A 26,849-nucleotide genomic window follows, 5' to 3' on the forward strand; every position below is an offset into this window, starting at 1 on the left:
TTAAGTGACTGAGTAAGCTGCAGTAACAATCGCAGAGGATCAAGAATATATGCCCGTGACTGGGTATTGTTATAGTGTCCTGTTGCACCACGTGTGTTCAAATATCTAAACTCTCACTTTCGTAACAAATCATATACTGTGTGCATTTTAACCCTGGAGTCTGACCACTTTCAATTTGAGTCCATAAAACATCAACAATAGAGATAACAACTATTCATGCACCCGCCTCATTGTTCTAAGTGGTTGTAGATGAAAGAAGGGTGGAATCAAAGTCTCCTTTCGCCAGTGGTACGGGATATTTGTTGTGGGAGGAAAAAAAAATCAAGGTAAACATAGGCTTGGAAATTAATCATTTGATGCACGGTGTCTTGTGTCATCTCAACTTTTTCCCAAATTTCTTCATAAGAGTTTTCAGATGGTGTGCAAAGGCGTATAATTTGACCCTAATCCAAATTTGGCATGTGCAGCCTCGGCTTCAATCTGTTGAGCGCTTTTCATCACCTTCTCCACCCCCAGACAGTTTTTTTTCTTAACATGCACGCTGGTTTCGGTTACTTGTTGCGGCCTGTTCCAGCACCAGCATTTGACACACGTAAACTTTGGACCGATCGAAGAGGAGACAGTTTATGTTATAAAGTTATTTCTGTGGCTAAAATTTGAATAGTACAGTATCCCGCAGGAATTTGAAGCGTTGTCCAACTCTTCTGTTGTTGTTGACGTCTTGCTTGCTTTTATGCCTCTTCCAACGATTTCCCCATAAAATGTCACATAATTATATCCCAAAATGCCGCATTTCGACATTTCCCCCTGAAAGGCACCGTTAAAGACAACGGCCGTCGCACCCGACCGCCACAAAGCCAGCAGTCCGACCGTGGCTGGAGAAACAAGCTTTCGCGTCACCGGCTTGGTCCGCAAACATTTTGACTATTGTTGTCAGTGGCTCGTTTGACCGCGGGCTCCCAGCGCCGCTTCCGCCAGAAACGTAAACAAAGCGGCGCGCCGCCCCCATAAGCCGGTTTGCATTCCATGTAACACGCATTCAGCTACTTTTGTTTTGGTGTGTGTATACACTATCTGCCGTCTTACATTGATAAAACAAATTTCATCTCACTGCCCGATTTATTTAGAAGTTGCTCTTGTGCAAGCGAATGAAACAAATGGTTGTAAAGATAAATGACCGCTTTGTGGTGAAGTTGAGATAAGAATGTGCCAAGAAAAGCTTTTTAAAATAACTGTAACATTTCACTTCACCATTTTTTTAGGTTGGGGGATGTGGTTGTTTTGTTTGAGGATCCTGTATTGTTATTGCTCAGGCAACTTAAGTTCCCACTTTTTATAGCGACTTTGTCGACTAGCCAGGATGACTTGTTTTAGCGCTAGTGCTAATGTTTGGAGTTGTGTGCAAGCCTTGTGGAAACTTTTCAACTCAGAATGTTTACTGGCTGGTCTGACCATGTCTTTTATTTGTTCATTGTTTCTGACCACTATGGCAACACCCCCCCCCGCTCCAAAAGAATCACTTGTCACAGTCAGTGAGTGGAGCAGTGGGCCTCTGGTGTTAGCGCTAATGCTAACGTTCAGTTTTGGAGAATGGAGTAATGTTTTTTGGGGCGGGGGGGGGTTTTAGGACAAATGTCTCAACTGTCGCCATGGCAACCCCGAGGCAAGGCTAATTTTCAGAATTGTGCACAGGCCTCGTGCCAACTTATTAAAGAGACGATGTTATCTTTACCCGTTTGACCTTATTAGTTTCTGATCATGTTTTTATCTACCCGTTAGTTCTTACAACACCAAAGTGCTTTAAATGTCATAAGTCCTAATTAATTTTTCACTTTAGCATCCATGTTCAACAATCTGAAAGACATAAATACAAAAGTGCGGTCGAATTTGAGGGCACACATGCCTGGAGGTCTGCATTTTCCCATACGTATGTGCCACACAAATTAGTACTCTTATCAAAACGTTGATATATCCTGCGGTCTAAATACTAAAGTCCAGTAAGTGTGTATTAGCGCTGTGTGTGTACCACAAAATAAAAAACTGGATGGCGGATACATCTGGTTGCGATTAGGGCCCGGTCTGTGGTAGCCGACGACTGGAGACGAGGAGGAGACCTCTGCTCTTCAATTTAGTTCCTTTTCCCAGGGAGCACCTCGGGCTCCTCAATTACTGGTTTGGAGGTCCTTAAAATGAATGCACAGTTCCCTGCGAGGTCAAAAATAAACTCTTGGGTCCGCATCGCTGATCATCTTCCCTGCACGTTTGTGACGTCGCTTCCTGTTGTCTGTCAGCCTCCTGGAGCCCCGCCCCCTAAAAATCTGCCACATTGCTGGGGTCCAAAAGTTGAACCGAGGTCGAGGCCTCACATTATTTATTAATTTGCACTCCTTGCGTCGCAAATTGGGGTGTCCAAATTACATCGTGTATTATAACGATGCCTTTCAGTCTTTGTAAATCAAAACTATCAGCAACTGGTTTAGCGTCCTTATCAACAACCAATTTTGAAACCCTTTGAAGGGTAACCTCGTTGCACCGCAAATGGTTCAAGTGTAATATAGAGTGGAACTTAGTTTAGTCGCTTTTGTCACCCGTGACGAAAGCATAACCGCCCCGGCATAAATTTCAAATACCAAAAGCGAAGTTGGCCGCACGATATTCAGATGAGTTGCCAGGAAAAGTTTCCGATGAAGTCACACTGTCTCGCGCGTGTTTGATGTTCACTGAAGGGGGCGTGCGATGTGAGAAAGGTTTCAATTAAGGGGGCGGAAAAGCTCAATGGAGGGGTTTTTAATGCCTGCACTCGTCAGCGTTTTGTGCGTGATGTGCCTCACTCATTTTTTAAATACAGGCTGGGGGGTGGGACGCAGACAAGCCGAGAGACCTGAAATTATTTTATTAGGAAGTCTCCATTTAAATAGGACTAAGCCACGTCCTGTGACATACATCTATCATCTAATTTTGCCTTCTTTTTTTTTTCCTTCTTCATTTCAGAGTGAAGAATTCCACATATACACCCAGTACTGCACCAATTACCCGAGGTAAGACTTTAGTCCCGGGGATCCGGGGCACCCCAGTTTGAGAACCGCGTCTAATGCGCCTCACGCCGACCAAGTCTCTCGTGGCGTCTTGCCGGACGACACTTGAGCGTCTGAGCTTGCACGGCGTTCATTTCCCATCCTTTTTTGCTGTACGACGGCATTATTCTGTTGTCATTGTCGCCCTGATCGCATCTCCACGTTTATTCCCAGAGTCTCATATGACTCCGCTGTGTATGCCCATCAATGTATTAGCTCCTCGCTAAGGAGTCAAATTGTCTGCTTGCAGTTGTGCCTCGGGGCCGCTCACTCCTCCCTCCCTCCCTTTTTAAATTCTTTCATTCACTGCTTGACAGACTTAAAGCACACGTTGCTGACAGAAGGGGTTGTTATCATCTTATCAGAGCTACCTACTTCAAATTTTTTTTCTATTATTATTATTCTTTTCTGGGTGGGTGCTCCTACGAGACACCTGGATGGAGTAATGTGACAGTGCGTGATTCGGTTTAGTTTGAAACGTGAGGCTGATCTTCATGCCAAGATAACGCTACAAGCACACCTTGCCCTCGGGATGCAAATCTCACGGGTTTTATGATAATACTCGCCAACAGTTCACTGATGATTAGGTCTCGTTGTTGTGGGGTCTGTCAGCTTTTTGTACACGGGCCTTCCCCGCCCCCGTCCACGCCACAGCTGGTGACCCCGGTTTAGGTCACACCGGACAACAACAACAACACAGACGTATTTGAAGATGGTCACTCGGCTGCAGATGTATCGAGGTCACGCCGGACTCTAAGGTCGGGTTTCCTCCCAAGAACAATGTGGAGACTGTACGGGAGCTGCGCTGGCATTCGGACATGCAGAAATGTCACATTTCGCTACACCCTTGAAGGTCTTTCAGTTGAGAGGCCAGTGATCTTCGTTCGATTTTATTAGTTTTAGTATGAGCTTTAGTTTTGGAGCAAATGCATTGGAACAGACATTATTAAAGGAACTTCAGGTGAATAGCATTTCATATTTGGCGGCCTAACTCTTACCTGCAAAAAAAACAAAAAAACCCCGACATCAAGCCTGCAAAATGCTTTTCCAGGCCTTTACTGCAGCCTTGTTTAGTTCTCCTTTGTTTCTGTGGCTTTATCCCTTCAGTCTCCTCTTTGGCAGCTAAAATGCACGCTCTATTCAGTTTAATTGGCCAGTTTAAAACCTTCAACTCCTACCACCCGCGGGATTATTTTGTTGTGTTGGCCGTATGTTTTTTGGGTCATTGCCTTGTTTTGACTCGGCAGGTCGGTGGCTGTGCTCACCGAGTGCATGAGGAACAAGGCGTTGGCCAAGTTTTTCCGCGAGCGCCAAGAATCTCTGCGCCACTCCTTGCCTCTGGGCTCCTACCTGCTGAAGCCGGTGCAGAGGATCCTCAAGTACCATCTGCTGCTTCACGTACGTCCCCGTGGCACCTCTCTCGTGGTTAACGTGCATTTCTACTCGACCGCACACGCATGGCACAAAATCAGTCACGTTTCCTTCCAAACCACAAAAGCAGAGTTTCTGATGAGGCTCCTTTTACCACCAAATGTTACACACATATGGTACTCGGTAGGAATGTTCCTGCCATGCTCTAAATAGAAGAGAATGTAGTAAAGCGTACTTGGAGACAAAGTGGATGTTTTCCTTCGTTTGAATGTATTTTTTTCTTTCGGGGGGGGGGGGGCCCAGCCTACTGGGGGTGGAAAAATAAAAAAAAAATCCACCGCTTACTTTGGCATTATGCTTGCGGTGTGTTTGTAGGAGATCGCCAACCATATGGAGAAGGACACAGAGACGTACGAGGTGGTTCAGGAAGCCATCGACACCATGCAGAGAGTGGCTTGGCACATCAACGACATGAAGCGGAAGCACGAACACGCCGTTAGGTTGCAGGTACAGTCAACAAACATCCTTCCTGACCATTAAAACCATTAAAATAATGTGTAGCCGGCGCACTTTGATCTTTTCTTTTTTTGTTGTTGTTGTTGAATTGATGTGAGCTTTGGGCTTGTCACACTTTTTCCACTGGGCTGATTGACGGCCTTGCGTAAGGAGGGCACATAAAAGGGGAGCTTGTTTCTTCGATCAGCCGGAAGAGTCAATTGGATTCAGGAATGCGTGCGGGGTTGTGAAACAACTTTTGTCACTTTTACAATCCCGGCTCATTTGTTGCATGATTTCATTGCTGTCCGTCCGCAGCTTCCAGGCGACAGATTTATTTGATTACGCTCAGCAGCACGCTGTTGATTAAACACAAAAGACCTAAACTGATAGTGTTTGTCACATCGAAGAATTGATCATGATTTAGGATCCAAACGCAGCCACCCAGAGTTGAGTCAAACGAAACCACCGTATCAACCGTCATTGCAGGAAATCCAGAGCTTGCTCACCAACTGGAAAGGCCCCGATCTGATGGGCTACGGAGAGCTGGTCCTGGAAGGAACCTTTCGACTGCAGCGAGCCAAGAACGAGAGAACGCTCTTCCTGTTCGACAAGCTCCTGCTCATCACGAAGAAACGGGAGGAGACGTTCACGTACAAGGCTCACATCCTGGTCAGTTGGCACTCGCGTCACGTGACGCTTTGTGGTGACCGACGGCGCCCGCGTTGAACCTGACGTCCCGTTGCAGTGCTGCAACCTCATGCTGGTGGAAGTCATCCCGAAAGAGCCGCTGAGTTTCAGTGTGTTTCACTACAAGAATCCCAAACTACAGCACACTGTCCAGGTAATGTAACGTGACATCAAGTGCAGACTTGGCAATAACAAGTCATGAGCGCTGCGGGTGTACTCAAATGTCGTGTTGAACGCTTTCGTGCACCCTGTAAGCTGGAGTAACCACGGTCCCTGAAAGGGTTCAACTTTGCAAGCTGAGTTCCTTTTTTTTTTTTTTCTTCCGTTTTTTTGGGGCTTTATCCCAAACATATCTCACCTCGTGGGCATGACCGCTATTATCTTCTCTGCTGTTTGATGCTGCCCGCAGGCCAAGTCCCAGCAAGATAAGCGCATGTGGATCTTACACCTCAAGAGACTTATACTTGAAAATCACCCTGCCAAAATCCCCGCCAAGGTGAGGACAGCTTGTCTGCGGATGGCTTCCCTTTTTTTTTTTTTTTCTTTTTCAGAAGCTACAAGCTTTTGTGCAACGACCCGATCCAGTGTCTTTCATTTCACACCCTCAAATGAAGCAGTCATTCATTTCCAATCCACCGCGATCCATTTTATCTACCAGAGTCCTTTTCTGGTTTTAACAAGGTTGTGATTTGAGTGACACCTGGTGTCCAAAAATGATGGCTGTCTAACTTTGTTTAATTTCACCCTTTTCCAGGCGAAGCAAGCCATCCTGGAGATGGACGGGATGCGTAAGTGCCAAGTCACGATACTGCTGCATTTCATTTTCACAAGTCGCGTGATATTTTGTAAATTAATGTGTGATATATATATATATTTTTTTTTTTCCAGATCATCCCGGATTTCACTACAGTCCTGACAGTGACAAGAAGGATTCCCCACAGACCAAAGAAGGCCCCACTCCTCGCAGGGGGCGCAGAAAAGGTGAGAATGTCTTTTTAGCACGTTTTGCACCATTAAACCCAATTTTCAAAATAAATAAATCTGTATTTGTCTTGTCAGAACCGCTCTCGAAATTACTGAAGAACGCCAAGCAGAATGCAGTCAACAGCGACGGAGAAAAGGTTGGTCTTGAGCAATGACGATACACAGCTAAAGGGTTCAAATGAAGCAACTCGAGAACCCACATCCACCGCACGCAAGTGCCGCTCGCATAACAGAAATAACCCTTTGAATTTTCCTCACCCTAGCGAACAAGTCTGGGCGCAAGCCTGCTCTCTCCCGTGTCCCAGCTGGCTCTGGGCACGATAGGCCGCAGCCGCAGTCTCATCAACCAGTCACAGGAGTCGTTGGACCCCGCTGACCACTACGACCACAGCGATCGAGAGGAAGGGGAGGAGCCGCACCAACAAGACGCCGATGACGAGGACGAGAGCGTCTCGGTAAGGTGAACTCGTCGGAGATCGCAGATTGGTACACGGATGCTGGCTGCGAGTGGAATCAAATCAAAACACAACCCAAATGGCTTGGAGTCGTCTTCACGTCTCCGTATTTTGTTGAATTGTAGTTCGACCAATCATTACCAGAGACCACGGAATAGCTCAACACAAATGACGTACCAAATGGAAGTGAAGCTCATCGCAACCATCTCGTCTTCTTTTAATTTTGACTCCATTTGACTGGTATTTTCTTGGATCTGACACTCAATGTTGCGACCGTGCCTGCAGGGTGGCGGAAAGAGGTTGCGAGTCCCGGGCAAAAGCAGCCGGAAGAGGCTGAACCCTCAAGCGTCGGTGGACAGCATAGAGCAGTGGAAAACCTTCAACATGAGCGCTTCAGATCTTCAGGTATGTTCAAAAAGGATCGCTTTTGTGACAAATTAGGGTGCCTGTCTGAATCTTTGCCTCGGTTCCTTCAGAGAGCCAGAGAATCCCTCGTGAGGGACGGAAGTCACCACCCGCCGCTCCGCAGGACCGCTCGTGTGACGGAAGAACCTCCAGAGTCCCTCGTGCCATCCGTCGTCGTGACAGACAATGATCATTCTGTTCGAAACATCTGGGCAGACCACCGCGCTCGCAGGGCCATGTTCCCCACCCGACAGAGAACCACGCACCCCGATGACGACGACGACGACGACATCTATCAGATGTTCGTTCCCACCGAGACAAGTGGACCAGAACCGGAGTCTCCCTCCGAGCGATCAGAGGTCCCGTCGTCTCCGAGGTCGACCCGGCCTTGCAGCTGGCACGTGGAGCAGCCCCCTTCCTTCCAGGTTGAACCGCCATCCGGCGGCGGCAGGGTTCTGCGAAGGGCGAGCAGCGTCGGCGAGAATGCCACGGAGGCTCGCAAAAGTCCGGATGATGGCCGGGCGGCGGGTGGCAACTTGGAAGTGATTCATACGGAGTCCTCCAGCAACGACATCTCAGGATCCTCATCCGCTGAGCAGCTGACGATGGATGACATCGAAAACGTGTACGACAACATCAGCTACGAAGACCTCAAGCGAATGGGCCTGATTAGAAGAGATTCGGGTGAACGCCAGGCACGGAAACAACCTTCTTCTGCCGCGCAGGGTTCCCGGATCCAAGCGGCTCGGGCACTCAATGTTCCAGATGCCCTGAGCATCTCGGAACCCCTCATCGAGTCCGACAGCCATTCAAAGGAGCACATTCAGTCCTTCGCCCAGGAAGAAAGATCGCCCCAAACTCCTGAGCTCAAGATCGTCGAGGAGAACATCTATGACACCATTTGTTTTCGGGATCCTCCATCGATCAATGCGCAGAGGATCAATGAGGTGAACGAAGCCGATCCCCAGAGAGCCATTCCAATGGCGACAGAGCAAGGCCTACCTAGAAGCTCGCCAGAGTTTGTCTCACAGGAGAGCCTTCACTTGGGAGATGTCCCGCATCCCGGCCCGTGTTCCTCAGAGGCCGAGTACTTGTCGTCATCCACTTCGTTGGCTTCCCTACAGTCCCCGAAAGGAGAACACATGTCGGGGCATGCCGATGAGCTCTGGAATGACCTGGAGAACTACATCAGGAACAATGAGAAGAAAGCGGACCGACTGCCCGCCGCCTTCCCCGTCAGCGCCGGCGAGTCAGCCGAGCCGCAATCCTCAGCCCGAGCTGGTCGTACAAAAAAGCTCCCTGCGTGCGGTCGTCCAACTAAGAGTGGCGCTGCGCATCAACCGAAACACCCTCCTGTGCGCCCGTCACAATCCTTCAACATCCCGGTCATCCGCCTCCCTGACCTTCAAAGCGACCGACCCGCCGAAGACGAAAATCCAATTCCAGTTCCCGCTTCGCAACCCTTCCCAGTCGTGCCAGAGCCCCAGCCAGGCACAGTGAAGAGCATGCGCAACAGACTGGCCCGCCTCAGCAGCGGTAGCTTTCGGCTCGAGGACGACGACCTTGTGGAACTTCCTCCGAAAATCCCTCTGCAGAGAGAGAATGCCATCAAGGATATCCATAGTTTGTTTCCGGGGCAGCTCGCAGGTGGCTCGCTGGACTCGCCGCTGGCCTCTTCCTCGCTCCTGCTGGGCGAGTCGGTGGACTTTCCGCTGGAACTGATGGACAAAACAAAGAGTCGTGTCTTTTTGATGGCGCGGCAGTATAGCCAGAAGATCAAGAAAGCCAATCAGCTGCTGCGCATGAGGAGCATGGACCCCGGGGACTCTTGTAGTCGAGCGAGAGCTGACAGAAGGCAGAAAGACCTGGCGGCCATCCTTGAAGAAAAAAAGCAAGGGGGAGCCGCCATCGGTAAGACAAAACCTTTCATTAAAAAACAAACAAACAAACTATTGACTAAAAATCTTTTTCTCCTGTATTCTTCAGGTGCAAGGATAGCCGAGTATTCCCAGCTTTACGACCAAGTCATGTTCAAGGATTCCTCCTCGCCGACACACTCCACTCATCCAGGTCTTCCGTCCTCTCCGTCCATGCCCGAGACCGCCCTGGAGGAGGACTGGCTCCACTCCACCTACAGCAACGGCGAGCTCTCCAGCTACATGACCTCCAGCGGCGACTTGCACACCACGCGAGCCTCTTCCACCCCCCAGCGCAGACTCGCCTCTTCCCGCTCCATCCCGTCCCTCAAGACCGCCCCGGCCTCACCGAGCAGCCCGCCCTCGCAGAGATGGAGCTCCTGCTTATCGGCCCCGAGCGAAAAAGAAGAGCACGTCTACAGTACCATCAAGAGACATCCTTCCTTTAACGCACCGTCCTCCCCGTCTCGGAACTGTCAGTCGGTCGGCTCTCTGAATAGCCGGCCGCCTGAGGAAGATAACCAGTCGGGACTTAAATGCAACGGATCGACAGAACGCCTCGGCGGTCCCAGTTTGAGCCGTGCCGGTCGACAGAGTAGCCTCCCGGAAAGATCTTCCCAAGGAGAGTCGGACCTCACCTTACACGACGGCCAACACGTGGTGGTCCTGAACCGAGCGTCGGCCTTGAGCATCCTCGCCGCCACCCAGAACTACTTTGCGAACTTTAAGGACGACGGCGATGACGACGACGACGACTACGTGGAGATCCGCTCGGAGGACGAAGTGGAATCGGAGCAGGGCGGGTCGGCGGCCGGCTGCACCTACCAAAACCGGGTTCTGGTCCATTCGCGGAGTTTGCCCTGCACGCCCGTGCGCTCCGGCGACGCGCTGAGGTCTCTGGAACGCGAGCATCTGGAGAAATACCTCTGGAGTGAACCGCAGCAGAGCCAGCCCAACATCGTCCATTCTCTTCGGGAAAAGTTCCAGTGTCTGAGCTCCAGTAGCTTTGCCTGAGTCGACCTCACAACCAGAAGCTAAATCTTACCAAACATACTACATACGAACAAACTACAAATCAGAGATCCTGCTATGACTACTACTTTACCGACAGTGAACCCCACGAACAAAAGGGAATCGAGCACAAAGTTCTACACAAGCCAAAACGGATCTTTTCGAGCACCTAACATATTTACTGTAAATACCTCTCGTTTATGTCACAGGCTTCAAAGTAAAAGACCGAAGTTGTTCATTGGGAATGACGGCGCTTTGAATCATTCTTGCCTTAGCACTTCTCACGAAATTATCAAACTGCAACGGGTGTTACCGGTGATTAACAGTCGAATCGCATCAGTGGCTAAACCGGACAAGATCTTTGGAGGATCTTCTCCGGTGGACCTCTTCAAGTTCTTTGGTTTTCATCTGCCTAGCCTTACCCAAAAAAAACTTTAAAAAAATAAAAGAAAACTTGTATTTGTTCGGCATGAAACACGTTTCACAAATTTTGCACGTTTTAAGAATGGCTGTCATCGGGCGAGAATGTCACTTTGCACGTACGCGAGCGATAGCGGTCACGCAAATAACGCAGGATCACATGTTGGCTAGTTCACATAGAAGACTGAAGCCTCTCTTCACTCACTTTGCCACCCGTTATGCTTTCAAACAAGGAGACTTGATAATATTTTGCATTCTCAATAAGAACTTAAGGATTCATATTTATTTTGAACATGCGAGCAAAAGGCAAAATGGATGTGTGCATTGCAATACGTGAATTGTTTTGATTTATTATTTTTTTTAAGCGACCAATTAAAAAATGATCTTCTGGGACCATCATGGCTAACATTGAGAATTATTCTGAAGACCGAGTGAGTTTTTAACACCAACATGCATCACACTACTGATTATAGGGCCACGGTTGAAGGGAGGTGTTGATCAAAAGGTTTTTTTCTTAGTATCTTAAGGACAACTTTTACGACAGATACGCATGTCATCTTATTTATTCCAAAGCGTCCTTGTGATATTTTACGACAATTCATGCAAGGGCAGGTCCATTACAGGTTGTAAATGAAAGACTAATGTATTTATTGAACGACTATTCAGATGCTTGGAGGTGTTCATTCGCAAAATTCTAGACATAAACTGTGAATGGGTGGTTTTTCTTTTATTGTTTTTTTTTTTTTTTAAATTATGCACTGCTTAATGCAAGTTCCAAATGTAAAGTTAGAAAGCACAACATCACGCTCTACTGTTCATTTCAGGACACATGCATCAAAAACATGAGTTAGAGATATGAAGTATGTTTGTTTTTGTTTGTTTGACTGTATACGTTTGTCCCCTGCTTCACTAGTGGAGATTCTCAATCTTCATTGACTTTTTTTTTTTGCACTTTGCTTCAAACGTCTACTTTGTAAACACTTTGTAAAGATGTACATTTTAGGAAAGTTATTCTTGTATGCCAAGTATGCTTTACAATGCTTTAATGTTTAGGTCAAGTGTACTGTATTTTTTTAACGGCCTAGTTGTCATTGCCCAACCAAACAATGTATTGGAGGTAATACATTTCAATCTAAACTACGTGGTCGTGTTGTTTTTTTGTGTGCATGTGTGTCCTCATTCACTAAATAAAATGGATTTATTAACTTGGACATCCTAAGTTCACAGAGTTGTGTAATGTACATACATGCATGTGATGGAAGAGTGGGCAGTCATAACGGGACCTGCACGATGAGGCAGGAAAAAAACGGAGATTTTAACTAATCGGCAAAGACAAATACATACTTTTTTAAAAGTAACTGAAAATTGATGAGGAAATATAACTAAATAATATTATGGCATAATAAAAAAATGTATGAAATGGAATTTCAACTCAGCTCAATTGTAGAGAGCACTTTAAAACAACCACTGCTGTATACAAAGTGCTGTATGTGGGGCAAAAATAAAATTTTAAAATCAAATCTCACGCTGAAAATCATAGTCCTTCATGCCATTCGTAATTGTTACAAACCTTTTTTGGGAATTCATACCTGTCAACTCATACGGTTTAGCCATAGTTCATACGGATTTTGTGGTGAATCTTACGTATATGGCCGTATCGCACAAATCATACGGATTCTGAACATTTCCGTCCGCCCCCCCCCCCGGCCCCCCAACAGGTAGTTCCGTTTGATTTTGCCCAGAATGGTGATAGACTACTCGAATGTTTTCATTTGTTTGTTTGTTTGTTTGTTTGTTTATTGAACATAAAACATATATACAGTAATAATTTGACAGAAAATAAGGTAGATAAAAAAAAGTAAAAAGAAAGAAATCAATCTTCATTCAACACAGTTATTATGTTCAAGGGAGTAGGAAGAAGTAAAAAACTTATCTAGTCCTACACCGTTATGTGATTATATCTAATAAATCATTTTTTTCGAAAGTAAATATGAATGGATGCTGTAACTTCGAGCCGATGGGTCAGCAGTTGGAGTTGGTGAAAAAAGTAACGCAGGAATACAACTCTGAACACAGTAATGCCACTAAGTAGAATGATGATTAGACATTAACCAGACATTGAATTATGGAGATCTACAATAAATATCATTGAAAATTTCGTGGTTTTTTTTTCTGCCGTTATTTTGACATATAAAATGCTTTGGTATGTTATAAGGATTCTTTGCTCTTTATAAGGATTTTTTTGGTAGTTTATACATGTTGGCGCTCCGAAAAGTTGACAGGTTTGGGAATTAATAAAACAAAAGGTTAAATTATACAGTATTACCCCATTGTAAACATAACCAACAGGTGGCGCAGACTTATTCGGCTCCACCAAGAAGTCCCACGAAGAAGAGTTGCGGATTTCTGGAATATGTAGTTTATATAAAGTAACACGTTAAAAACTTGATATTCGTGGTGTTTCGTGCGATTTAGTCATCATACACCTCCGTGATGTTAATACTAAATTAATTTATGAAATGTACACTCTTCAACCTTTGGTGTGAGAATTATGTTTTTATTCTTTTTCTCGAAGTTTCCGACATAGGCCAGCTTACCCATAGTGCATTGCGCCGCTGGTTTCTTTCTTCTTGGTGGAGTGGTGGTCCAAAATGTCCCTACTGGAAGGTCCGTTAAACGTGCTCGGCCAGCGAACAACCGGCGAGTCGGTTCGCACCCAAAATGGTGAGTAGTCGCGCTTAACTACACGACATTTATTAGCCGCATCTTGGTGGTTTCTGCTCTCCTTATTGGGGCCAAATGAAGGATTCCTTGAGCTTCTTGTCTAGCACATGTGCGGAGCTATATGCTAACGCTAGCTTAAAAGTAGGTGTCATGATCATGCACGTCATATGAAGCATTAACGGAACTCCAAAGTAAAATAAGAACAATGATAACATGGCAGCCATACCCGCAGCTTAACCACTTGTATTATTTTATTGCAATCCCATTGAAGTACCTTCCACTCTGAACCATGGATGGATGGCTATGCTAAAGGGATAGACGAACTCTGTCATGATCTGAAGGTGTGGTTGCGTCGGTGTTTCCTCACCCAATAAATTGACAGAATACTACCAACAAAACTCATTCGTTCATGACCCATGATGTGTCCTCAATTCTACTATATTTTGGACACCTTCGTTGAAAAAAAAAATACACGCCCAAACTGCGTCAGAATCAATACATCAGGATTCTTCATTGTTTTGTCCAGCCTTTTACAGTTACATTTTCAGGATTTTATTTAGATGCCACCATATGCTGGATAGATACTATTATGCAGCAGGGCGCATCTCAACTAACTAACTAACCAGAGGAATATGTAACATTAACTCGGGGAGACATCACTAGGCCAACAAAATGGTGAACCCACAATATAGGACAAGATAAAGTACAAGGGTCACCAATATGCTCCCAGTGGGCACCTGGTAGCCCCCAGGGACATCATGAGTACTCCACCGGCCTGTGCTAATAGTAGCTAATTTATAATGTGATTTCCCAGGGTTTGTAGAAAGGTCCATATGGCAGTGTGAACACCGGCAGAGATTTAAAGAAAAAGTGTTGCAGAAGAAAATTAAAATGGGAAATGTATGCTGGGAGTAGCATTTTTGTCTGTCATTTCAGTCATGGCTGCGGCATCGATCGCTAACATTGTCAAGAGTTCCCTTGGACCAGTGGGCCTTGACAAAATGTTGGTGGATGACATTGGGGTGAGTTTGATTGATCGCATTCCACCGTCTTTTTTCTTTTATATAACCGGATATGATGTATTCATTAATTGAGTTCAAATCTATCTGTAGGACGTGACCATCACCAACGACGGAGCGACCATCTTGAAGCTCCTGGAAGTGGAGCACCCGGCCGCCAAAGTCCTGTGTGAACTGGCCGACCTGCAGGACAAGGAGGTCGGGGACGGGACCACATCTGTGGTGAGTCAAAAGGTCGTCGGTCCCTGCCATGTGGTGCGCCGCCGTGTCCTGTTATAGTACCATGCGTCTGCCGACTGCTACAGATGTGTGGCTATGCTAACAGGAGAGAGAAACTCCCCATCTGTGTCTGAAGAGGATATGCAGCCTCTCTTCTGCTGCCTCTAATGAAAAGATGGAACAGTGCTTTTTTTTTTTAATGTTCTAGCAAGTCTACATTTTAGTGTTTGATATTGTTCGTGGGATTAGGCATGTGAATAAAATCGTTGGAATAATGGATCTTTATTTTCCAAAATAGTAAACGATGATTCCAAAAAGCGGTTTCAAACTGAGTTTGTCAAAGTACACATAAAACAAAGAGAACTTGCAGGTGAATGCTGATTGGAAAAAAAATACAAATTGATGTGGAATGATACTGAGAGGTATGAATTGTTTCCTGTCTCCGTCTGTCTGTGTTAGGTCATCATCGCTGCGGAGTTGTTAAAGAGTGCAGATGAACTGGTCAAGCAGAAGATTCACCCCACGTCGGTCATCAGCGGCTATCGCCTGGCTTGCAAGTGAGACGTCCTCCCCCGAAGAAGGTTGGTCATCTGTCGCCGACTCGAGATGGTCTGACACAATTTGACCCGGTTGCTTCAGGGAGGCGGTGCGTTACATCAACGAGAACCTCACCATCGGAACAGACGACTTGGGCAGGGAGTGCTTGCTCAACGCGGCGAAGACCTCCATGTCCTCTAAGATCATTGGAGTGTATCCTTTCTGCTTATGAGATGTTACCGATGCGAAACCGTCTCTGCACAATTGACCGCCTTAACCCGTCGTCGCCAGTGATGCCGACTTCTTCGCCAACATGGTGGTGGACGCCACCCTGGCCGTGAAGTTTGTGGACGGCAAGGGAATGGCCAAATACCCCATTAACTCCGTCAATGTGCTGAAAGCGCACGGTCGCAGCCAGAAGGAGAGCTTCTTGGTTAACGGCTACGCGCTCAACTGCACGGTGGGCTCGCAAGGTACGTCGCTTCCAGAATCGAAAGCCCCGTTTCCCATTTTTATTTGCTGCCCTGTCTTTTGCCATGACGCTGGCAGTGATACGCGTGGGATACAGCAACCTGGCTTTGGCGAGAACGTGGTCACGTTGGTTTATTGCGCATGACAACGCTTTCCTGGCCTGACACTCGTCGTTGCGACCTGTATCAAATGAAATCTGCGAGGAACTTTATTTATTTATTTTGTATCTGCAGGCATGACAAAGCGAGTTATCAACGCCAAGATTGCCTGTCTGGATTTCAGCCTGCAGAAGACCAAGATGAAGATGGGTGTACAAGTTGTCATCAATGATCCAGAGAAGCTGGACCAAATCCGCCAGAGGTTGGTTGAGAAGTTAAAAAAATATAAAAATAAAAGTCCCATTTATATTTGCTGTGTTACTGAAGACGTAGTTTGCACAGTGATAAAGGCGTCCTCTCAAGTGAGCGCTGTACTAAGCAACCAAGCGTAAAACTCCAACCATAGCGAGTGAGCAACATGCAAATGTTTGCTGCAGAGAATCCGACATCACGAAGGAGAGGATCCAGAAGATTCTGGCATCCGGAGCCAACGTGGTGCTGACCACCGGCGGCATCGATGACATGTGCCTCAAGTACTTTGTGGACGTCGGCGCCATGGCTGTGAGGAGAGTTCTCAAGAGGGACCTCAAACGCCTCGCCAAGGCCACAGGCGGTAAGACGACAACCCGACTGGACGTTTCTACACGCGGCCTTGGTGTTCTTTGAATATTTTTGTTGCCGTTGTCCGTTTCATTAGCCACCATCTGCCCATCTCTAACCAATTTGGAGGGAGAGGAGACATTTGAGGCCACCATGCTGGGTCAAGCCGAGGAGGTCGTGCAAGAACGCATCTGTGACGATGAGCTCATCCTCGTCAAGAAGTAAATGGCCAGAACTTCACTTTATCCAGAGAGCACTTTGAAAATAACCACAGCTGCATACAAAGTGTTCTCTCAAATTTTTTTTTTTAAATCACATTACAACATAAGAGAAAAGATATCGTAATCGTGATTCATCATTTGTGTCCGTCTTCTCCCAACCCGCAGCACCAAAGCGCGCACGTCGGCATCCATCATTCTACGCGGAGCCAACGACTTCATGTGTGACGAAATGGAGCGCTCGCTGCACGACGCCCTCTGCGTGGTCAAGCGGGTGCTGGAGTCCAAGTCTGTGGTCCCGGGAGGGGGCGCCGTGGAGGCGGCTTTGTCAATCTACCTGGAGAATTACGCCACCAGCATGGTAAAGCAAGCGCCGCGTCGCGATGCGGCCCACCGTGTCGACGCAACCGCTCGATGAATGCGCCGGTTCGGTGTTGTGATGTTTGCTCAGGGCTCCCGAGAGCAGTTGGCCATCGCCGAGTTTGCACGCTCGCTGCTCGTCATCCCCAAGACGCTGGCCGTCAACGCGGCGCAGGATTCGACCGATCTGGTGGCCAAGCTGAGGGCCTTCCACAATGAGGCTCAGGTCAATCCTGAACGCAAGAATCTCAAGTGGTGAGTGATTCTGCGTCTTGCGAAAGCCCACCAAACCATGCAAAAAAAACGCCATGCAGTATTTGACCGGTGGGCGGGGGCTGTGTGGTTTGCGTCAGGATCGGTCTGGACCTGTTGAACGGCAAGCCCCGAGACAACAAGCAGGCGGGCGTGTACGAGCCCACCATGGTGAAGACAAAAAGCCTGAAGTTCGCCACGGAGGCGGCCATCACCATCCTGCGCATCGACGACCTCATCAAGCTCTTCCCCGAGCCCAAGGAGGGCGGCCCGTCGTACCAAGACGCCGTACGCTCGGGGTCTCTGGAGGGTTAAGTTGATGTGACGGAGCTCTTGCTTCGAGTGTATGTAGGCTTTGCACTTCGCCTGTTTACCGAGTCCCCCACTCCCAATCTTTGACTGTAAGTGATTTGCTTTCTTTTGTTTTGGACACTTAATAAAGCTCCAATGGGTGGTAAGATGACTGTTGATTCAAGTTCAACATCATTTTGTGGTTCGTCTGTTATTTGAAAACAAAATATGCGGTGAAAAGTGGTCTTATGCCTTATTGGAAAGTCCAATGCACTTTACACGTGGCTATTTATATTGGGTTCTCCACCTGGAAATCTGGGGGTGTCCAAACTATTTTTCGGGTGTCTTTCTCGTGCTTCTTCAGAGCTTGCTGATGAGCTGCTCCTTGGAATCTGATTGCTGCAGGGAGTGATGGAAAACAGGGCAAGGCAGCGGCGGACTGCAACTGGACATGCCTGCTGTAAATAAATGTCACGATTTGCATTTTAAGGTGGATACCCTCCGCTGACCATGACAAGTAAACGCCAAAAGTTTGACTATTTAATACGATTCTCGACACATGGGGTCCGATACGATTCAAAGAAGTCAGGAATTTAAAACGTTTGGATTCGGTTTGATTCAGTGGTATGCTGGTTCCATATGTTACGGCTGTAGCGTTTGCCACATCTATTAACATGCAACATGTAAAAGACTCCCAAAAAAATTATTTGTCAACGGCACAATGCCACAAGTGTGATGGAACAAAATAACTTTTCATCCGTAACATTTTAGGATGAACAAGTTTGAAGACGATTGGATACATTTTCTAGGAGGAGTTTGTTAAATACTGCATCTGCTCTCCTATAAATATCATCCCTGACGATTTTTGTCGGTCTAATTGAAACTTACAAACAAGAATGCTTCTTATAAGAATTATGAAACTCAAAATTTGATGCCTCGTTCTACAAAATATCGAAAACCCCAAAGCTCTCGGATAAGGGGGCAAAAGTGAGACCCCTGTATATGTGCAAAAAGTGTACTCTCAAATACTCACTCATTGCTCACTTGCTGTATATTTTGATTTAGGATATAGCTACAACTGTAACAAACGTCTTTTTTGGAGGTCTCCGCGTGCTACACGTGCCACCTAATTTTTGGAGTCCTGGTCCGATCAATTTCTGGGGGTGCAAGAGACCTTTTCTTTGTAATCTCTATGGTCACTTCAAAATATTAATTTGTGTGCAACGTTTGGTGTGTTTCGTTCATGTTCTTTGCGCAGTGGAATTCCCACAGAACGTTCACTGCTCGTGCCCCGAAGGAGGCTCTTTTTTTAACATTACTATTTCTGTACCGTTGTCGTAATAAAGCGGAACGTGTCTTCCGTCATGTACTGTCTCTTTAAATGTGGCGGGCTGCCCTGTTGTTGCTGTGTTGGAAACCCCGTTCAGCCTGTTGGGGCCCAAGATGGCTGACTACTCACGGGGGACTGTTAGCAAATATCCGAGCAAGACATCGCCAATGAATGACAAATAGCAATACGGTGTAAAGCAAAACGCTCGAAGTAATTTGACGCTCACGGGTCGTTGCTTGGTATTGTTTTTGGGATGCATACCTACCAGAAAAGAGAGAGTTTTCTCTCCGCGGCCCCGAGTCAGAACATGGCGGAACACTTTGGGAAGAAATAGCAGCTAGCGCTAGCCAGCTGGCGCATTATTGAGTACTATTTCGAAACATTGTTTTGGATTTTTAAAAACGCTCAGTACTGCCCGTAAATGTGAAAATAATGTTGTCGGTGTGCAGCTGGGGTCATTTTGCCTTAACACAGTCAAACGAATCGCTTGGATTTGTCTTACATGGAGGCAAGTCAATTCGTTAGCTTTGCTATTCGCTAACGTTGTGTATGTGTCTGTGTGGAACACAACAACCGGAGAGTGTTTGGGGTAAAAATAGTTTTGCATATATATGGGCACGTAATTAATGTCAACATTGCGCGGTGTGTTCACTCCTACCCCCTCGGCGTTGTACATTTGTCATGTTTAGTTGTTACGACTCTTGACGGTGGCTGTTATGTAATGCGTGGTGATTTAAAAAAAACATTGGTGGAAATAATATAGTGCAAACACATTGGTGTGAATATAGAGTTGCACCTGCTACGGGGAACGAATTGTCGGGCCATCTGACAAGCTTGAAAGGCCACTGACGTGTTCTATTGTTGGATCGGGTCGAGAGGTGAATTTGAAGCTGTGGCGTTACTAAGGTGAAGCAGGTACCCTGTAACAACCCAGCAGGGGGTGGGGTGGGGGTGGTGGGAGGTGAAGACCGCTTAAGACCACCCGCCAGGATGACGGACACTCGACGACGAGTCAAAGTCTATACCCTCAATGAGGACAGACAGTGGGACGACCGCGGCACCGGACATGTTTCGTCGGGGTATGTGGACCGGCTGAAGGGCACGTCTCTCCTCGTGCGAGCCGAAAGTGACGGTGAGTACGTTGGGCAGACATAGTATTTCTACTTCATTACTCGCAACTGCCAATACCTTCCACTCTGATTTTCTTTCTCTCTTTGTTGCCCTCAAGGTTCCCTACTACTGGAGTCCAAAATAAACACAAACACAGCGTACCAGAAACAGCAGGTTGGTGCTTTTTTTTGCCAAGCTCAAGTGCCGTGTCACCATTTCCTATGTGTTGATATGCACGTTTGCTTCTCTCTTTTTGACAGGATACGCTCATCGTGTGGTCAGAGGCCGAAAACTACGATTTGGCCCTCAGCTTCCAGGAGAAAGCCGGTTGCGATGAGATCTGGGAGAAAATTTGCCAGGTTACTGAGCCGTGTTTGTCAGTGACACCTGTGTTTATTTTGCTGTCAAGGGCATTGCGAATTTGTGTCGAGAAGTGAGAGTCACAAGAGAATCTTAACTCTGACTGATTCTGATGATGTCAACAATGTTCCCAATTCAAGAACACGAACCGTCTCGATCGCTGAACTCTGAAATGAGAACAACTCCATACCGATAGCCCTGTTGTTGGCTTAGCCAGCTAGCTAGCTAGCTGGCTGTTAATAAACCCCCACTAGTGTCTGTTTCGGCACTCATGCGATTTCTTCTTTCTCAAGGTGCAAGGCAAAGACCCGTCTGTGGACATCACCCAAGATGTGGTGGACGAGCTGGAAGAGGAGCGCTTCGATGACATGTCGCCCGGTTTGGAGCTGCCGCCGTGCGAGCTGAATCGTCTGGAGGACTTGGCGGAGCTGGTGGCCTCTTCGCTGCCGTCGCCACTGCGGCGCGAGAAACTGGCGCTGGCCGTCGAGAACGAGGGCTACATCCGCAAGCTCCTCGAACTGTTCCGCGTCTGCGAGGATCTGGAGAACCGCGAGGGTCTGCACCACCTCTACGAAATCATCAAAGGCATTTTCCTACTCAACCGTACGGCGCTCTTCGAGGTCATGTTCTCGGACGAGTGTATCATGGACGTCATCGGTTGCCTGGAGTTCGACCCCGCGCTGCAGCAACCGCGGCGGCACCGCGAGTTCCTCACCAAGACGGCCCGCTTTAAGGAGGTGATCCCCATCTCGGACCCTGAACTGCGTCAGAAAATCCACCAGACGTATCGGGTGCAGTACATTCAGGACATGGTACTGCCCACTCCCTCCGTCTTTGAGGAGAACATGCTGTCCACCCTGCACTCCTTCATCTTCTTCAACAAGGTGGAGATTGTGGGCATGCTTCAGGTGAGCTCACGTCGTCCATCCGCGCGAACTTAAATTTGGGATCGAGATGTGACGGTCGAGAAGAGATGCGTAAACTGAAAGGAACTATTCCAATTTTCAGTTTGCTTCATAGACGATAAATTTTGGGAAACGTAATCAAGTGTAGAAAACTACATGTTGCTAATTCCTTGTTTAAGTTTTCATGTAACTTTTTCAGACATGCTGATGCCATCCGGAAGGTTTTATGAAAATTTTACCTTTGATGATATTAGCTGGCTAAGCCCAAATTTCATATACAGAAGACGCATGGGAAAATCATGTCAAATGAAGTACTTCCACGGCAAAGATGACTGGACTGTAAAAGCTGTGGTCTTCCATCGGGAACATTCCTGTTGTTCCATCTGATTTTTTTTTTTCCTAAACGGTCATGTGACCTTTTGTGTAGAGTGTGTGTAGCTGTCTCCATAGAGACCAAAAAGTGTTGTGTCAATCTGTTGAGTACAAGAAAAGTACGCCACACATAATGTTGTCATCCCGAGTAAAACGTCGTACTTTGTAATCTTGACAAAATGTCAACTGATTGTGATTGATTGTTTGCCTTTTTTTTTTCACTTGCATGGCACGCCGAAAATGAGGACAGCGATCATATGATATCTTTTTTAGGATTCATTGATACATCGTGCTCAATAATTTTTTTTCCCTCTCCTTCAACGACAGGACGATGAGAAGTTCCTGACCGATCTTTTTGCACAGCTCACAGACGAGGCTACAGATGATGACAAAAGACATGAACTGGTATTGCCGCGATTGGCTCCAAACCAATCCTTTCTCAGTGTTTGTTTGTTTTTTTTGTTGTTTGTTTGTTTGTTTTTCTTGACGGCACCTTTTCCCTTTCCAGGTGAACTTCTTGAAGGAATTCTGCGCGTTCTCACAAACATTACAACCTCAAAACAGAGATGCCTTCTTCAAGACTCTGTCAAATATGGGGATTCTCCCCGCGCTGGAGGTCATACTGGTGAGCGGAGACACTCGAACGCCGATTTGGTTTGTGTGCTGCGATCCCGAATCCCTATTGGGATTTTGGTGCTTTGCTGAGCAAATACAAGGAGCCGCCACACTTGTTCGTGTTTTTTTGCGGCAAATTGAAAGAATCAAAGACAATTGTTCCTGTTTTTTAAGATGTTGTTATTTTTTTCCGACCAAATATTAGACTCCACAGACTGACACAACCTCTGCTTATGACAGGGAATGGATGATGTTCAAGTGCGGGGGGCGGCAACCGATATCTTCTCTTATCTGGTGGAGTACAACCCCTCCATGGTACGAGAATTTGTCATGCAGGAGTCTCAGCAGAACGATGACGTGAGTACTCTGGATGAATTCAAACCAGCTCATTGAAAATTGTTTGTAGCATTCGATTCATTAAAAAAGAAAAAGAAATAAAATAACACGCACACAACGGTGACTTATCTTCCAGGACATCCTACTGATCAACCTCATCATCGAGCACATGATCTGCGACACGGACCCCGAGTTGGGAGGGGCCGTGCAGCTGATGGGTCTGCTCCGAACTCTGGTCGATCCAGAAAACATGCTGGCCACCGCAAACGTGAGTTTGCGCCGCCGTGCTTCCAAACACAATAATATTTTAAATGTGTCGCGGAGTGAATACATTTTCAAACCTGCAACAGTGATGGAAATTGAAAAAGGCATTTCTAAGGTCCTTGGAAATGTTTGATAAAGTTTTGGAAATGTCCTGGAAATATTGTGGGGGTAATGTCCACTCTGCCTTTGCCCGGTGTGGATTTTGAAATGTTCGATGTTGCCAAGACAGGGAAATGTAATTCGTTTCAACAAGTTTTTTTAAGGAAAAAAATAATAATTTGCTGAACTCTGCAGAAGCGACTCCCATCAGAATTGAATGCAACAAGTGATGTCGTTAATGCGCTTTTGTTGACAAAAACACAGATGGCGGCCATATTGGATGTGTCAAATCTAAACAAAAATTCTCATGTCCTCGGCCTTAAATCAAAATGTCATTCTCGACAACGCCTTTTTCCCCAGAAAACCGAAAAGACCGAGTTTCTCAGCTTCTTCTACAAGCACTGTATGCACGTCCTGTCGGCTCCGCTACTGGCCAACACCACCGAGGAAAAGCCGAGCAAAGGTATACCTCCGCCATGTCTGCGTGCGCAGATGGTGCTTGTGTCCAAAAGCTCTTGATGAACAAATATCCCCCCACCCCCCCTCTCTCTTAGATGATTTCCAAACATCCCAGTTGTTAGCGCTCATTCTGGAACTGCTGACGTTCTGCGTGGAGCACCACACCTACCACATCAAGAACTACATCATCAACAAGGACATTCTCCGGAGGGTCCTGGTCCTCACCGCCTCTCAGCACGCCTTCTTGGCACTATGTGAGTTTGCGGGCTTTGGCCACACGCTCGCGCTGACTTTAAAAAAAAAATAATAATTTGTGCGTGTGTGTCAGCATTTGATCACTTTATAATTGTTGCCCCCCCCCCGCCAGGTGCCCTGCGCTTCATGCGGCGAATCATCGGCCTGAAAGATGAATTCTACAACCGCTACATTATGAGGAATTTCCTCTTCGAGCCTGTCGTGAAGGCCTTCCTCAAGAACGGCTCGCGCTACAACCTCATGAACTCGGCGATCATTGAGATGTTTGAGTACGTCCGCGTGGTGAGTAGGTGTTTAAATAATTATGGCTTCAACAAAACAAACATCTGAACACTGTCAAATAATGAAGCATTTAAATGAATGCCTATTCATTTGTATGGTGTATTTTTTTCCCTTCCTTCCTCTCCTGTGCTCGCTGCTTTTCTTTTTCCAAACTACCCTCCTCTTCCTTGCGTCTCCTCATGGCCACGCCGCTCCAAACTCTCTTCGTTCTCCCTCTCCCGATCCATTCGCACGCCGTCTTCCCCACATCACCCCCCCCCCCCCCCCGCTCCCCCCTCTCCTCTTTTCCATTGCTCCTAGGAGGATGTGAAGTCTCTCACCGCTCATATCATTGAGAATTATTGGAAGGCTCTGGAGGACGTGGACTATGTCCAGACCTTCAAGGGCCTGAAGCTGCGCTACGAGCAGCAGCGCGAGAGGCAGGACAACCCCAAACTAGACAGGTAGGGGAAGACCGGCTTCACGTTTTACCCAAATGCTAGCAAAATCTCGGGAATTTCAGTACATATTGTAGTGTCTGATGTAATTGGACAAAGGTCAGGTTCAAGGTCAACTCGCTTTTGTGAGGATGTTAAATCGTATTTTTAAAAAAAATAATAAGAAGAACAACTTGTGCCTTACTGGTTAGCATGCGCTCCATTCTGAGGAACCACCGTTTCCGTCGCGACGCGCGGACCCTGGAGGACGAGGAGGAGATGTGGTTCAACACGGACGAGGAGGACCTCGAGGACGGTGAGGCCGTCGTGCGCCCTTCAGAAAAGATGAAGGGCGAGGAGGACCTCATGGAGCCCATAAGCAAGTTCATGGAGAGGAAGAAATGCAAGTCGCTTTCCTATTTTTAATTTAAAAACATTTTTTTTTTTCATTTTTAAACACACGCAAGATGTTTTGGATGATTGTCCATATTTTCTTTTCCAAGTTTTGTCAGTCTTACGAAGTGTTGCCATCTCCGCCTGCAGTGAAAGAAGCAGATGACAAGGAAGTTCTGGGGAAGTCGACCTTGTCCGGCAGGCAGAACCCGAGCTTCAAACTCTCCTTTTCGGGCTCCACCAAAAGCAGCCTGTCGAGCCCGCCGTCATCCGCCTCCCTGAACCCGGGTTCCCCCGGCTCGCCGGAGTCTCCGAGCTCGGGAGCGCGCAGCTCAGGCCCCACCCCGGCGGTAACCACAAAGGTATGCTAAAAGGACGAGCAGATTGGGTTGACGCCCATCTCGCCTCAAACACCAAACATTGTTTTTATTTTTTGCCACTTTCTCGAATCAAAAAAATGCAAATCTTCTCCAGGGAGGATTAGTGGGACTGGTGGACTATCCCGATGACGATGAAGACGAGGAAGAGGACGAGGACGAGGAGGAGGAAGGAGAGAGTAAAGACGACCCTCTGCCACCCTCGAAAAAGTCCAAACTGAACTCCTAAAGGCGCGCCGCCGACTTCCGTTTGTGCTCCATTCGGACGTTTTCTGAAGACGGGAATGTCTTCTTCAGCACAGGAACGATGAACCTGCAACAAAAATCGAATGAATGAAAAGCCCCCCCGCTCTGCCGGCGGCTCAGCGAGAGGAGACGGATGCCAACGGATTCTTCCTCTTCCTCCCCCCACCCCTTGGACCAGCCCGATTCAAATAAGTGCCAATCAGGAGAGCAAAGGAGGAAGTCGCGTCTGAGAGGACAGACAGACGGGCGGGCGGGCGGGCGGGCGGACGTCAAGTCACGGCGGAGGAACGACTGGGCGGTGAGAAAGCACTGTTGGAATGAAGCTGACGGAGGAAATGACCACATGAAAAAAAAATGGATATGCAGACTGAAATCCCCCAAGAGCTTGGAGCACTTGGATCGTAACCCGCCACTGCCCCCTCACCCACTGACCCCCCAACCCCCCACTCAGGGAAGGACATCATTTGGCCAAATTTTTCAGCCGGTTCAGACCCACACACTCACCTCCCGCAGCCCCTCTCCAGAATCCACTTCTTCTTCTTTCTTTTTTTCTTCCTCTCCTCCTTTATGTTGTTTTGTGTCCTTTTTAAGTTTAGGCATAGAGCACCAGGGCAAAAGAGAGCTGTCTTTTCTTGTAGTTTGATGATGTCATCAGTGTCGTCCTTCTCTGGCAGACAATTTCTCTGAAGAGAAGAGAAACAAAAGCCAGCATTTTCTTTCAGCGTTTCATTTTTCTCTTTGTCTCGCAAGCCATTCTCCCGTTTTGTTTTCGGGGGTACCCCACCCCCACCCCCGCCCCCTCTTTTCGTAAATGAGGACAAAAAGAGACCTGCCTTTAAATGTTCAGGATGTTTTCAGTCACACTTGAAAAGGTTTTTAAAGACCTCAGTCGATGAGCTAGTTTTACCATTTTTGCCCTTTGAAACTGCAGATTTTTTGGAGAAATTTGTAATCCCATCTTGATTAAAGATTGAGTGGAATTGTAGATATGATGTATTTTGTCATATCTTCTCATTTTGTTTCTTTTTACATGAGTGTACACTTAGTTGTTCGGAATACTTGGGACCATTAAAATGAACTTTGCTGTCAAGTGTCCTACTACCGCTTGTCCTCACGTGTCTCCTTGCCGTGGCGGAGTTTGTCCAGGAGCAGTTATTATTGTTGCTCCACTGGACCCGAAAATTATGAACGACCGTGACAACCATCACAAACTAGCAAAAAAAGACACTCCTGTGGGGGTTTTTTCTCCCTCCTGATCTTGACCTATTTCAAATGTCAAATTAACAAGAATGGGATTGCAAGTTCCCTCCATGTCCACCAGGTGGCGAACTTGTCTTGCAAGAGAGGATACTGTACAAGCGTCAATCATGTGTCGTTTCATGGGTCATTTAAATTCCACCTCGGAGTGAGCTCAGCTGGA

At 47.1% G+C, this 26,849-nt stretch overlaps 3 protein-coding genes and 1 non-coding gene across 6 annotated transcripts in view; all 4 read left to right on the forward strand.

The window, feature by feature from the left end:
* LOC147185638 (pleckstrin homology domain-containing family G member 1-like) overlaps positions 1 to 12,032 on the forward strand; it is a 28,413-nt gene extending 16,381 nt beyond the window's left edge. For both annotated transcript variants that reach the window (XM_086104471.1, XM_086104470.1), the window contains exons 5-17: positions 2,992 to 3,038; positions 4,322 to 4,472; positions 4,821 to 4,952; positions 5,430 to 5,612; positions 5,689 to 5,784; positions 6,040 to 6,126; positions 6,385 to 6,418; positions 6,519 to 6,611; positions 6,690 to 6,751; positions 6,878 to 7,069; positions 7,355 to 7,474; positions 7,546 to 9,385; positions 9,461 to 12,032. In XM_086104471.1, the coding sequence (XP_085960597.1) occupies positions 2,992 to 3,038; positions 4,322 to 4,472; positions 4,821 to 4,952; positions 5,430 to 5,612; positions 5,689 to 5,784; positions 6,040 to 6,126; positions 6,385 to 6,418; positions 6,519 to 6,611; positions 6,690 to 6,751; positions 6,878 to 7,069; positions 7,355 to 7,474; positions 7,546 to 9,385; positions 9,461 to 10,404 (3,981 nt within the window). In that variant the 3' untranslated portion in view covers positions 10,405 to 12,032. The remainder of the gene's footprint in view (positions 1 to 2,991; positions 3,039 to 4,321; positions 4,473 to 4,820; positions 4,953 to 5,429; positions 5,613 to 5,688; positions 5,785 to 6,039; positions 6,127 to 6,384; positions 6,419 to 6,518; positions 6,612 to 6,689; positions 6,752 to 6,877; positions 7,070 to 7,354; positions 7,475 to 7,545; positions 9,386 to 9,460) is intronic.
* Positions 12,033 to 13,385: 1,353 nt separating this feature from the next.
* LOC147185639 (T-complex protein 1 subunit alpha) lies at positions 13,386 to 17,782 on the forward strand. The gene is made up of 12 exons (XM_086104519.1): positions 13,386 to 13,545; positions 14,482 to 14,567; positions 14,658 to 14,786; positions 15,243 to 15,340; positions 15,423 to 15,533; positions 15,612 to 15,793; positions 16,025 to 16,151; positions 16,327 to 16,502; positions 16,587 to 16,710; positions 16,876 to 17,068; positions 17,159 to 17,322; positions 17,421 to 17,782. Exons 1-12 carry the CDS (start codon positions 13,473 to 13,475, stop codon positions 17,632 to 17,634), a joined length of 1,677 nt encoding a protein of 558 aa, XP_085960645.1. The 5' UTR covers positions 13,386 to 13,472; the 3' UTR covers positions 17,635 to 17,782.
* On the forward strand, positions 13,804 to 13,938 carry LOC147185640 (small nucleolar RNA SNORA29). Its single transcript, XR_015099473.1, has one exon. It is a non-coding gene; the product is annotated as a small nucleolar RNA SNORA29 (small nucleolar RNA).
* A 1,265-nt stretch (positions 17,783 to 19,047) lies between the features above and the next one.
* LOC147185641 (serine/threonine-protein phosphatase 4 regulatory subunit 3) lies at positions 19,048 to 26,530 on the forward strand. Of its 2 annotated transcripts, none has more exons than XM_086104441.1 (15): positions 19,048 to 20,072; positions 20,169 to 20,224; positions 20,311 to 20,409; positions 20,704 to 21,318; positions 22,015 to 22,092; positions 22,196 to 22,312; positions 22,543 to 22,659; positions 22,775 to 22,906; positions 23,362 to 23,464; positions 23,556 to 23,714; positions 23,828 to 23,997; positions 24,298 to 24,440; positions 24,626 to 24,816; positions 24,957 to 25,168; positions 25,281 to 26,530. In XM_086104441.1, the coding sequence occupies exons 1-15, from the start codon at positions 19,931 to 19,933 to the stop codon at positions 25,410 to 25,412; spliced, it is 2,466 nt and encodes an 821-aa protein (XP_085960567.1). In that variant the 5' UTR covers positions 19,048 to 19,930; the 3' UTR covers positions 25,413 to 26,530. The 2 variants fall into 2 exon arrangements, with proteins under 2 accessions (XP_085960567.1, XP_085960568.1); XM_086104442.1 differs by having other exon boundaries at positions 24,301 to 24,440.
* Positions 26,531 to 26,849: the final 319 nt, after the last annotated feature.

This window comes from Hippocampus guttulatus, chromosome 23, assembly GCF_054856545.1.
Source record: "Hippocampus guttulatus isolate MCC_2025c chromosome 23, RoL_Hgut_1.0, whole genome shotgun sequence".
NCBI lineage: Eukaryota > Metazoa > Chordata > Actinopteri > Syngnathiformes > Syngnathidae > Hippocampus > Hippocampus guttulatus.